Source organism: Drosophila rhopaloa, unplaced genomic scaffold, assembly GCF_018152115.1.
Source record: "Drosophila rhopaloa isolate 14029-0021.01 unplaced genomic scaffold, ASM1815211v1 contig_163, whole genome shotgun sequence".
NCBI classification, from domain to species: Eukaryota; Metazoa; Arthropoda; class Insecta; order Diptera; family Drosophilidae; genus Drosophila; species Drosophila rhopaloa.
This window is the reverse complement of record NW_025335043.1, coordinates 10,987,616-11,000,451: the sequence shown is the minus strand read 5'-3', so window position 1 is coordinate 11,000,451 and position 12,836 is coordinate 10,987,616. Positions and strand designations below refer to the sequence as shown.

General features: G+C 36.0%; 1 protein-coding gene across 2 annotated transcripts; it reads left to right on the top strand.

The window, feature by feature from the left end:
• Positions 1–4,023: 4,023 nt before the first annotated feature.
• Positions 4,024–9,321, top strand: LOC108043295 (organic solute transporter alpha-like protein). 2 transcript variants are annotated; one of them, XM_017121950.2, is made up of 6 exons: positions 4,024–4,098; positions 7,220–7,554; positions 8,058–8,470; positions 8,532–8,662; positions 8,721–8,911; positions 9,102–9,321. In XM_017121950.2, the coding sequence occupies exons 2-6, from the start codon at positions 7,431–7,433 to the stop codon at positions 9,227–9,229; spliced, it is 987 nt and encodes a 328-aa protein (XP_016977439.1). In that variant the 5' UTR covers positions 4,024–4,098; positions 7,220–7,430; the 3' UTR covers positions 9,230–9,321. The 2 variants fall into 2 exon arrangements, with proteins under 2 accessions (XP_016977439.1, XP_044313800.1); XM_044457865.1 differs by lacking the exon at positions 4,024–4,098 and adding an exon at positions 4,110–4,270.
• Positions 9,322–12,836: the final 3,515 nt, after the last annotated feature.

Below are 12,836 nucleotides of genomic sequence, written 5' to 3'. Positions count from 1 at the left end.
AATTTTGAGTACTAAAACCAATTTAAATAGAGTTAAATAAATGTTCTGCCTACACAATGTGATTTTATATTGATCAAATAAAATAATTTAAGTTTTATATTTATACTCTTACTTAAATATATTAGCATAAAACTTATTTTTTTTAGTTGTTAAAATATTTGTAGAGTATGTGCTGGGTTTATGAAGGCTGCATTGATTTTAAATTACGAATTCAATTGATTTACATTCAGAAAATACCTGGAAACGTAGAGTTCACTTAAAAAACGAATTATTTAAGGCACACATTTCCTTCTGGCTCTGAAATTCATCGTTTCAGTGTGCGTTTTGAGCGGAAACGGAAATGCCGGCCATGGCAGAGCAAAAAGTAAACCAACATGATGGAAGGGCCAGCGTGTTTTGCCTTTGGCGATTTCGATTCGGCCTCGGTCCAATGTTCTTACTGGCTTTCTTCTTGTTTTTTTGTCTGTGTCCACTATGTCTGTGTCATATGCAAATTCCGATTCTAGGAAACAGAAGAAACGAAAAAAAAGATAAGGTCAGAAGAGGCAGACGAGCAGGGAGCGGGGAATATAAAAATCGATTAGTTAATATCAAACTAGCTGACAGGCTGACAAGAACCTTAAGGCGGCATTGAACTTGTCTAGCCAGAGGGAGAAAGAGCGAGTGTTTCCGGCCAATTCCCTCTCTTTTGAACAATAACCACCCCACCCATACAAGCACAACAACAGCCTTTGCATGATTTAATTATTTGTAGCATACTTTTGTGCGCCGACCAAAAACTTCACACCTGAATGCACAACGGAGTGCAAAACTTTTGCCACTTTTGTGCAAGGGCCGGCAGTTGTTGTTGAAGGACCAACCTCTGCGGTTTTCGGGCCAAGAATTCGGGTTTTTCTATGCCAGCCCCGAATGTCTCAATTCATTTTACGCCCCACTGCGGCTCAAGTGGAGCGCACCATGCAAAAAAGGGCTGCCAATGCGGGTTTCATGCCAAGGGTTTCGATACCCTGTATTCGAAAAGTTCGAGGCTGTATTGTTTCTAATGAATTTAAGTAAGGGGCAGAGGATAACGATCTCTTAACGTAACTGAAAGTTGGTTAGTTTCAGCTATCATGATTTTTGTTTTATGTTTTCTAACCTTCAAGACAATTAGACAGATTATTTTTATTTGTTACTCCATATAAATACATTTTAAATCTAAGATTTGGTTTTCGACAATGAAGATATATAACTTCATAAAATTATTCCCAAGTATAGGTGTTTTTTACAAAATGCTGTCATTGATGAAAAATTGTATATTGTAAATAATAATATTAAATATTATTTTTTTTTTACAAAAGGCCAACGAACTTACTTTATTTACCATTATAATTTAATGTGCCTTAAAGTAAAAGAAATTTTAGCACCGGGTATCTTGAATTCGATTTAATTTACCGAAGGGTTATTTCTTGGTTTGAAAAGGTTCGGGGTGCCATTTGGGACCAAAAAATAAAACAAAACAAAATTTGTGGGTGGCGGTAAAAGTGCAAGCAATGCAGAAAAGGACTTTGGCATCATTACAATTTGTTGATTTGCTTCGTTAAACAGCAAACAACACAGGCGAAAAGCGGAGGAGTGAAAGTGCGGACTGAAATTGAAACAACAGCGACAGTTGAATGAATCAGGAGAGCATAAAGACCCAAGAAATGAGCGCTAAGTCAGCCCTGGGCCAGGCTTCTCATCTTGCTTTCAACGTCTTTTTTGTGTTATTCAAATGGCGGCTGCATTGTTGCTTATTTGCGAAAAACCAAGCGCGAAAAAATGAGCAAAAATGAAAACATAAAAAAACCCAAAGGCGGCAAATAAACAGTGGCGAGAAAATGAAAACCGACGAGGATAACTGACAAGGCGCTGAATTGGCGACGTCGCCTTCAAAGGCGTCGCCCTGGGCCCCAAAAATTTTTATCTTTTCTTTAAAAAGCGAGGACGATGTCTTTAAAGAAGGTTGGATTCCAAGGAGTTCGGATGCTGGAGGTTGCATTGTAGCTTGCAGCTGTGAAATGGTGGCAAGCAATCTCCTCTGACAGAACATAAGGTATTCTGTGAGGGGGTTTCTAAGAATATTTCGAATGGCGTGCAGATTTCTTTTGCATATGCAAGGTTTTCTTTGAATGACGTACAGATAAAATTCTGAGATTTATCTATATTTATAACATTCATTTCTTGGAAATCATAACAATACATGAATTTAAATTTGTATTAACTGGAGTTTTCTAGAATATGTTTATTGATGCTGAAAGAAAAACGTTTCAAACTATATATAGTCTATGTTTTTTTTAAATAAAACAACAAACTAAATAAATGTATATCCAAATAAAAAACATTTCTCCTAATTTATACAATATTTTTTTTATTTTTTCTTTTACTTACACTTAAATGCAAAAATCCAATTAAGTGTAAAGATATACGGGCTCTCTCAAGGAAAATAACTAGTTTTCAAAGCAGTTACAGTCTCGAGTTGACGCAAAATTTATTTTTATTTGTGAGCAGCCATTAATGTTAGCTTGTTACATTTAATCAGCTTGTAAACTTTGTTTCCTCAAAACGTTCCTGTGTTTCTCCATTTTTGGGCTGACTGCTTTTTGTTTCGTCCCTTTCGATCTCCTCCTCTAATTGGCCTTATCACTTCTGACCCTCTTTACACAATTAGATTTATTTGCAAATTATAAGTTGAATTGCATGGCCTGCCATCATAATTTCTTTTTACGAGCCACCGCCGCTGGTTATGCAATAAAAACGTACCAACTTGGCAGCGCGCCTTCGAGGCATAATTTATTGCATAATTTTTGGGTTGAATAATTAGCATTTAATTTTAGATTGGTTACAAAAAGTGCGAGCGAAGAGAGATAAAAAAGGTTCATTGGACGGCTCATTAAATTAGTAAGCGGATGTGCCTTAGATTTGCGTTTTTTGATATACCCAAGCTTCGGGCTGAGCTTTAGATACGAAGTCCACCCGATTTAATAGCATTTCTAATGAGTTTAATTTGAATATCAAATTATATGGGGAATTTTAAAGTTTGACTGCTGGCTTCTAATATTATAATTTCTCTAGGGGGTGTGCAACTGCTGAGTTGATAGAAACATCATTGCATGAGACTTATAGCCTCTGGGGACAATATCGAGCACTGGAAAAAGTAATTATCCCCTGGTTAGACATGTTAATTGGTTAGTGTTGCGGCATCCATAAGTTCTGGACTTTCCGATTAGCTGATGGCATTTCTCTATACAAATTAGCTTTTAGCTTAAGTGCTCATCGATGGCGATGAAAATTGGGTTGGTCAGACCGGAAGACAGTATTGCAATTTTCGCAATTGCACAGTGGTTTAGAATGGCTTAAATATTTTATTTAAGTCTTAAAAATAATGTAAGTATTGTTTAAGAAATATAAATAAAATATAGACCGACAATTAAATATTTTCATACGTAAGGAAAGATGAAACATCAAAGAAAATTGTGGCCATAAAATATTAGCTTTACATTTACCATAAAATAAGGATTTAGTATTCTTTGTAATACAAAATACTAGTTTTCATATTAAGTTTAACACCCAATTCTTTTTAAAAAATTTAAAAGACTTGCGTGATCGCAGGAAAAGTTAAATTGTGAGAGCCAAATTTTACATTCAATCGAGCCAGTATATTTGTTTTTCGCAACTCTTTACCAACGTGTTAGCAGGACAAGCCTCTTTCTGAGCCACATGAAATGGCCAAAGTAAACGCTCTTTGATCGGCAAATAACCAACTTCCGCAATAAGCAAGTGTTAGGAAAACTTTTCCCAGCAGCAGCAGCGTTTGAAATCGACAAATGATGATTAGCACATAGCGTCAGCAGGTGTTGTTGTTTCTTACCGCTATTTTCTGTTTTGGCCGACACGGACACCACCACACACATCTATATACATGGTCTAAGATGGGCGCATTCACGTTCGTGATCGGCATGGGCACTACAATATTTTGAGTTTCATTTTCAGTTGTTGAACAGAGCGCGAGCGAATAAGACACACGCGGCTAACAAAAAGTGCACAAAGTAGCTCAGAAAAGTGGGGAGAGTGAAAAGTGTAAGCAGCTAAAAACAAATAGAGAAAAGTGCAAAAATTGAACAAAATTAATTCGACCAATTGCAATGTATTTTTATTGTATATTGATTCTCCCCTTTAATGTGTTTAACCCGTGATCGACCCTTTTCATTATACAACCCCATGCAACATAAACGTCCGACAGTGTGAACATGTAATGAATAATTACTCTTTTCATTTGTTGATGCCGAAGCAATCAACATGAATTAAAGACAAGTTGAAATGCATTTGACTTTAATTGAAATTCCTCTAAACTATTCAATCAAGGGCAATGTCAAGGCCAATTTGAAATTCTATGAAGTGTTATGATTGTCTAGGTAGCAGGGTAGTAAACCTTTTTATAACTCCTTAATTAAAAATTATAAAGGAATAATTGAAAAAAGTGTTTTTCCGTGCATAAAGTTATTAGAATTTAATCATAATAGTTGGTTAATTTGAGTGCCAAGTATATAACCCTATCCAACATGGTTGTTTACAGCCAAAAAAGATATTAACTCAACCTAAATAGATTTTTCACTGGAAGTTTGAACTTCACACAAGTGATTCTGCGTACTTACAAAATGGTATTGGCTTAATTAATTTCAACTGGAAAATATGCGATAATTTGGAGTTTAAACATCTTATCGTACAAGCAAAATAATTACATTCCTATTTAGATAGCATTCCTAAATGTCTTGTCTTGACACATTGTCTAATGAATTGCTATCTTTAGTGAGCGAAGACGGGAAAATTGTTTGCATTCACAACTCACTTTGCGAAAATTCCTCTTGCGTATTTCAGACGGGAAATGATTTGGTTTGTCGACCAGAAAACAAATTACATTTTGCGGTCTGAGTTCTGAATTTGATTTTTTCCCAGGCATTGCATTTGTGTTTACATTTGATTTCACGTTATGGGTTCTATTTTATTTCGGTTTTGCAAGCATTTTCCGCTTTGCTCAATTTGTTAGCATTGCGTAAGGTCGTGCATTTGGCCATTCATTTTGCAGCGTTTTGTCTCGCCTAAATATTTGAGTTTTGTTACCCGCAAAAGCTCGGAAATATCTTGGCTAAGAGTCAGGGACGGTCACAAGATGACAAAAAAGCTGTAAGAGATAGATATAAATAAAAAATAAATAAAGAGAAATCCCACATTTATCAATGCTTCCATAAAAAATGTGCCAACAGCAAAATGTGAAACATTGTTCGTTTTTGGCCAATGTTAGCAATTCATTTCGACAATTCTCTGTTGTAATTTTAGAGAGAGAGTTTAACAACTGTAATAATATTTTTACGGAAATGTTTTTGTCGACGCATAAATATAAAATATTGGTTATGCTCAAATTGTTTTTAAAAGTAGAAATTTAATATTATTTTAGTGTAATTTGATACTCAAAAGTGGTTTCTCTAATGCTACGGAGGGTTCTGCTCATTTTGCACGATTTAACCATAGAGCTAAATTTAGTTTAATATTTGTACATTTTTATTTGCTGCTTATAACGTGCCAAAGCCATTTGCGAACTGTTAAAAAATCCAGGCAAAAATATATATACATACTTTATGCTTATACTTGTATGAAATATTTATGACGCTTATTTTCGCGGTTTGTTTTACGCATTTTAGAATGTGCTAAACACCGAAACAAATCCGCGAAATTTGTGCTAATTGCTGGAAAAAAATGATTTATGGCGGTTCTGTAAATTAATTATGAATGTGCTCTCTTTTCGTTGACTGATGAAATTGGATCGTCAGATGGTGAATTGTGATCTCTGGCTTGTTGGTGATAAGACATGATTCTACTTCACTTCCCCATCTCCGGATTTCGTTGAAGTCTGAGTCGAAATTGAGGTCAGACCGTGGGGACTTTGACACGTTTTTGGATCAGAGCTGAAGGTCGTTGGAGCTGCGAGATGTTGAATCATGTTTTTAGTGCGTTTACAGGTACTTTCAACACGGCACTGTATGCGTTATTACTGTGCAAAAATAATAAAACCAGTTTGGAAATGGACAATAACAAAGAGCTTACATAACGCGCAGTGTAATGAGGCAAGCTACTCGAAAAGTTTGTTTTAGTATGGCCGGTCTGATACCCGTCTATGCTTTCGAAAACCTGTTTACTATTTGGGAGTCCAAGTCGGTCTCTTTGTATTCAAAAACTGGACAACCTCTCTTCAATCGCCTAAGGCTTCAGTCACGTGCTCGTCTCCTCGTATTTTTTATGAACATCTGGGCTAGTTGGGACTTACGTTTCAGTCAACAACTTAACGATGTTGATATGCTCTTTTAATGGTTCAGCTAAATAGCGTTTGTTTTGAAATTTATAATTAGGGCTTGTTGCAATGGCGTAGGATTGTGTCTATTCGAGGTAGTAAGTGGGCAAAAATATATTAATTTGGCATTTTGTAATTATAATTTTATTTTATTAGGTTGAACCCAAACAATAGGTAAAATTCTGAAAAATAATTTTTGATTGATTTTTACATTTTACATTTCATATTTAACATTTTCTGATTTACTACTCAAAAGTTTAAAAATAAAATAAAGCTAAAATTAAACAATTTTCTTAATAGAGCATAAAAAAAAGGTTTTCGCAAATCTTGTCTTCATTTGTTTTTCAATGAATTATTCATGTCCACAGATCCATGAATTCGGTGACTGTCTGTGTCAGTGTTTTTTTGCGATCATTGTGATTTTTTATTGGTCTGATTGGGTTTGTGATCGTTTGGATACTGATATAAAAATCAAAAGAAACGCTTCCCTCTTCTCAGTTGACTTCGAACCTCCCAAGGTTGATTAGGATTCATGTAATTGCTAATGAGTAAAAGGGCCAAGAAACGATGTGTCATCGGAGTGTCTTTTCGCCATTAATTATTTAATGCGCTGATCTCCATGGAATCGTGTTTGAGAGTATTAACACTTCGTCTAGACTTTTGGTTAGCGTGAATTAAATATAATATAATATTCATTACTTCAAACAAACCGCGTCAAATTTGAGCTTGTCAAGTGCATTGCCTCGAATTCTGCAAATTCAAATCAGTTACCAACCAAAAAAAAACAAACTTCTCGCACTTTCACCTGATTCGGTAAATAACCCCTCTCTTTGTGATTTTTATTTTTCTTGACAGCACCTACACTGCGAATATATAACAGCTAAAGCAAACTTGTAGATACATTTATGAGTGCTAATAAAGTGTCAACTCTGTTAGTTGTGTGATAGTGTGAATAATGATAAAAATGTGAAGTAAAGTATTGTACCGCAAATAAAAGGAAAACCAGGAAGTATTGCACCAGCTTGCCCCACTTTGAATTTATCACCTTTAGTATAAAAGCCGCACAATGAATACCAGTGAGGACTATTTATCGATGGACCCGTCGGAGAAGATATCTCAGGTGTTAGATCAGCAGGAAAATAACACAATGAGCCCTCAAACACACCCAACAGTGAAAGAGTATTATGAAAGTGAGTATTAAAATTGAAAAATAGTTTACCTTAAACAATCTCTTATTATTTTTAAAATGAGTCTAATTAAATATATTTTAACAACGCCTTAGGTCACTGAAATACTTTGTTGCTAGCTAACCCCATTCTATAGTTCCAGCGAAACACAAACTTATTTACTTAACTAATTTTGCATTAGAATTTGTCATCTAAACGTATTAACACTTTTGCCAACTGCTACAGATACGTATATCAATAGACTTTAGAGAAATAATTATATTTTATAGGGTGTCCTAAATGACAGTTGAAAAGTTTCTTTATTAAACTTGTATAGAATAAATAAAAATGGTTAGCATTTGGTAATATATATTTCGGTAACAGTTAACATAACTAAATTTGGTAAAGTTAGTTTACTTAATAGAGAGTTCACCCTTGAGTTCTTTTGAGTAACCTGGAAAACTACAAAAATCACTTTTCCAATCCTCTTCTGCCAACTAATTGGATTTTCTCGGACTCACTTTCAGACATGACTGCCTTCCTCAGCCTGGCCATCTTCATAGCCAGTCTGCTGACCATCCTCAACATCTGCATCTTCTCCACGACAGTCTCACGGCTGCGTCGTCACCTGAACAAGCCGCTTTTGAGGCCCTCGATTATGATGGTCGGCCTGTATCCGATTATCTCGGTGGCTGCTTTGGTTACCATTCTGGTGCCCTACTCCTGGTTCATCTGCCACACGGTGATGCACGTGATGTTCATGGTCGGAGGACCTGTGTTCCGCACCCTGCTCTTCCGGTACGTAGGCTCTGAGCAGAATTATGTGAAGGAGTCGGGCGGAGAGGCGGTCCAGCTTAATACACCGCCCTGTTGTTGCTGCTGCCTCTGCCTGCCCATGGTGATTCCCACCAAGGCTAAGCTCTGCATCTCTAGATACATGGTATGTCGAGAAATAGGTGTTCAAAAGAAACACTTTCCTAAATAACAACTTTTATTTGAAGGTCTGGCAGATGCCCTTTTGGCAGGGATCCATCATGCTGGTCATGAACATCCTGTACTACCGGGACGTTCAACTATACCGCCAGGTCATGTACTTTTTCATCCCCTTCATCATCTGCTCGATTGTCATGGGGTAATTATTTTATTAAATTTTTTTAATCACAATTTCGAATTAAATTTATAAATAATAGAGTTTGGTCCCTTCAAATCACCGTGCGGATGATCACAAAACTTCACGGGGATTATCAGCTGAGGAAGAAGATGTTCTGCCTCCAGTTGGTGGTGATGCTATGCAAGTTGCAGTATTTGATCCTTTACGATCAGTTGGATGGCATCAAGATGGGCGGGGAGTATCCCATCAATCACACCATCTACAAGCAAAGTAAGTATCTGTTTATTCTTGATTTAATGATAGAGAAGTACTTCTGAATATTCAAGATCTTTCAAATTACAAAGTGTTTCTACAGAAGTAGAAAATATACAATTTTAAATTCATTTAAAAATCAATTCTAACTAAATTTTTTAATTTAAAATTTTTAAATTGAATTTAATTAATTTTTCATTTCTTTTAGCCATCATCAACATTCTGATCTTAGTGGAAATGGTATTGGTGTCCATGATGGCTCAGAGTGCTTATCGTATGCCCATTCAGGTTCAAATTGATGAGGTGAATAAAGAAAAGGAAGTCACTCGGATTTGAGTGATTTTTTGGCTGATGGAAAGTTAGTAGAAACTAGAAAGAATTGTGATAAATTTAATAAAGAAAATTTAGTTAAATTTAAAGAAACAGAATTTAATCAGAAAACTCGGTATATTTAAGAAATTTCAGTAAGCCAAGCCAAGTGTTGTGTGTAAATCAAACTCTAAGGGCAGAAAACACAACGAACTAAATCTCACTTGACTTGCTGGCTTAACAAAAAGCGCCACAAATCATGTGTTTCCAGCTCGAGTTGGTCAGATCTCGACTGGAAGAACCAACCATCCCACACCCATTTAGGAAAAGCGTGTCGCGTTTAGCTCATAATTCTCCCTGCGGCCTTTCAGAGGGTCGAGATCCGTTTTACATTTTTCAACAGAACGAACAAAACGGCGTGCGACTTAGGCCAAATGCCCAAGTGCCATAAAAATACAATAAATATAATATAAAATATCTGAACGCATATACATCTTCCTTTCTGTTTAGATAGCCTTTTTGGATGACTCAATTGCTGCCGCAGCGCGGCCATAGGCCAGTAGACATCGCAACTCAGGCTTGAAAATGCCATAAAAAAAACAGGAGAAATCCAGGAGAAGGGGAACAAATTATTGGTAGGAGTGGCACAATCTGAAGCTGTGTAGCAACATCAACAACAATTGTGTACTGCAAGGGAGTGCGTTGAAATTTATGATTTATTTGAAAAGAAAGTACATTGTGCTCTGCCAAAATAAATCACACTAAAGATGCTGGCAGCTCAAAAACCAAACGAAGTGGGTGGAGAGGAGGGTGAGGATTTAGTTGTTGTTCGCTTGAATGGTTGGAGGTGGACCAAGGCCGTCGGGCAATGAAAATCAAATATAGCGCAAGGAGGGAAATATTCACTAAGCTGGGAATACTCTTGATAGGACAGAGAATTTTATTAAAGTCCAGTGATGCTTGCGCAAGCATATTAAATTTTCCACAAAAGACCAAATCGAAAATTTTTAATATATTTGGTGGTTTTTTTGGTAAGTTTTTGGATTTGATATTAAAAAGGATTTTGTTATATTCATTTTAAAATAAATAAACCTACTTAGTGTTCTTTCTTGGCCATTTTTTTTGTTTATTTATATTAACCCGCTTTTGATATTTAAAATTAAATAAGGCACTGCAAATCATAAAATTTATGGATTCCCAAGGTTTCAAATGTGAAATCTAGAAATTCTATTTACATATATTTTAATGGCTTAAAACCTTTCTTCAAGAGTTATAAATAAAAAGTTTTTTATTTATAGATACTCAATACCCAGAATACAATAAAAGTATATATATTTTTTTGTTGTTTTGAAATGTATTTTTAAGTTAAGTCCTGTGTATATATATAAAGGGTATCCAAAGGTGGTCCTTGGAGTGGTAAGGGGATGTCGGTCGCCGAAGGCTTGGAGCAGTCAAGTGCCACGGTCGGTCGTCGCTGGGCATGGCTATCTTATCGCTCTTTTATGATGTACACAACGCCGCAGAACGGCAGCTAGGAGGAGCCCATGGCAGCCAAAGACCTCTCCTCCCTCACCATTACATTCCCCTCACCCCGCCCAGTTATCCACACTTGGCCTGGTCGAGATGTCGCTTTTTATGAAGACGCTTGTTTGCCCGGCTTGCCAGGGCCTCAGCTGCCATCCTGTTGGCTCAGACTTGACTAAGGCAAGTAAATCAGATTAAGTATCCGCTGCTCGATTTAAACGAACATTTACGCTATTCAATGCGGACTCTTGATTTTATATTATTACCTTTTGCCGCATGTGAGAAGTTGAGATTTGTAATTAACATTTGAAATAAACAATAAAAAATATAGAAATAAAACTTTGAGTAACAATTTTTCAATTTGGTAAAAAACAAAAATCAGCTTTATCTTTAAGATATTTAAACCTTGAAAATAAAGCCAATTTGCTCTGAAAACTATATAATTGTGAACTTAGAAATTGTAAACAGCCTTTAATGTCAGATGTGTTATATAAATGATACTATTGTCCAAAACCGACATATAAAAACGATAAATAAATGTAAGTACATACATCGCTTTATTTGATTTAGCACTTTGTTGGCTTAGCTTAAGATGAGTTCAACTTAAATAATTTATGACATAAGCTATTTTTAGCATTTATTATCTCTTATGTTTTCGTCCAATAGCAAATCAATATCTTTTAGAGCTTAAGCCTGAGGGTGGGCAGCAATATTTTGCTAAAACCCAATTTTGCCATTTTGATTTCGTTGCAAAACAACTTAAATTTTTGTAGCTCACTTTTCGGGTGCATATAAAATTCATGATGCTTTGCGGAGGAGAAAGTGGCTGGGGTTACAAAATTAAAGAAACCATTTTTATGTCTTGCCACCCACTTGAAGTCGCTTCGTGTCGTCGGCCATTGTCTACGCTTCTTGGCCATGTCCAAACACGTTAGGCCCTCAGATTGGATGGTAAGAGGGATTGGGCTGAAAGCTGTCTGGGCTTCTCTGTCAGTCTGTGTCTTATGCCACTGTCCATTAGACGACGCCATTTGAGGCCTTTAAGATCTCCCTACTTTGGCAGAGTCTTTTTAAATCCGAAAATGGTCTGACTACGGCACGGCTACTTTATTGCGACAACACTTAGACAAATTAAATAATGCGCATACGCAATGTGGTGCCGCTGCTTAATTTTCTTAATAGAAATTATAACACAATATTTGTCATTCACAGGCAATTTAACAAATTCAAGTAGCAGCTCATCGCCTGGGATCTCATTTCTCATTCGCTTCCTTTTCCCCGATTTGGTTTTTCTCTTACATTTTCCTCCCCAGGAATTTTTATGATTATTGACAGCCCCATTTTCTTTGACTTGACTTCGCATTCCGATTGTTTCTGTGCTCTTACATCGTTTTATGCTGCTTTTTTTTTGCCTTTTGTTTAAGGAGAACCTGACTTCTGCGTGGACCATTTTGCTGGTGCTAAGTAAATAAGTTTTATGACATTTCTTTTCTTACTTTTTGTCGCTGTTTCTGATGCCATTCGCCTCGTAAAATCGCAAACGTCTGCGCCTTATACTTGATTGATTTCACTGGGTGGAAGTTGACGCCTGATTTGCGCCACTTACTGATGGTCGAACATAAGGCTCAATAGGGAGAATAATTCATAGGCTGGTTGTCGCAAATCCCCATCTCTAAGCATATGTAATGGCACTAGAGTTCGAGAGGGGACTTAAATAATAATATCACGACCGCATCTGAAAATAATCAATATATATACTTGTGTAAAAAAGTTTTGAAATATTGTTTCTAACTGAGTCTATGAATAATATTCTTAAGATATATTTCCAATTCGTCATATAGAAAATTTGTGTATTCTAAACTTTTAAATGTGCAAAGACAATAAATGTATAATAGAAATTATTTAAATCACCGTTCTTACCAAATTTAATGTTCTTTTTCAAGTTTTTTCAAAAAGTCTTTCTCCTAATATTTTGATAAAATTTCTTATCAAATTAGGCAAATATACTTTGTGTAATTTAATTAAAAATTGGCCATCCAAAGCTGACTTTTCCGGTCCCAAGTCAGCAGGCTAAACATATACACATACCCATTGAGCTTCCAGTAAGCCG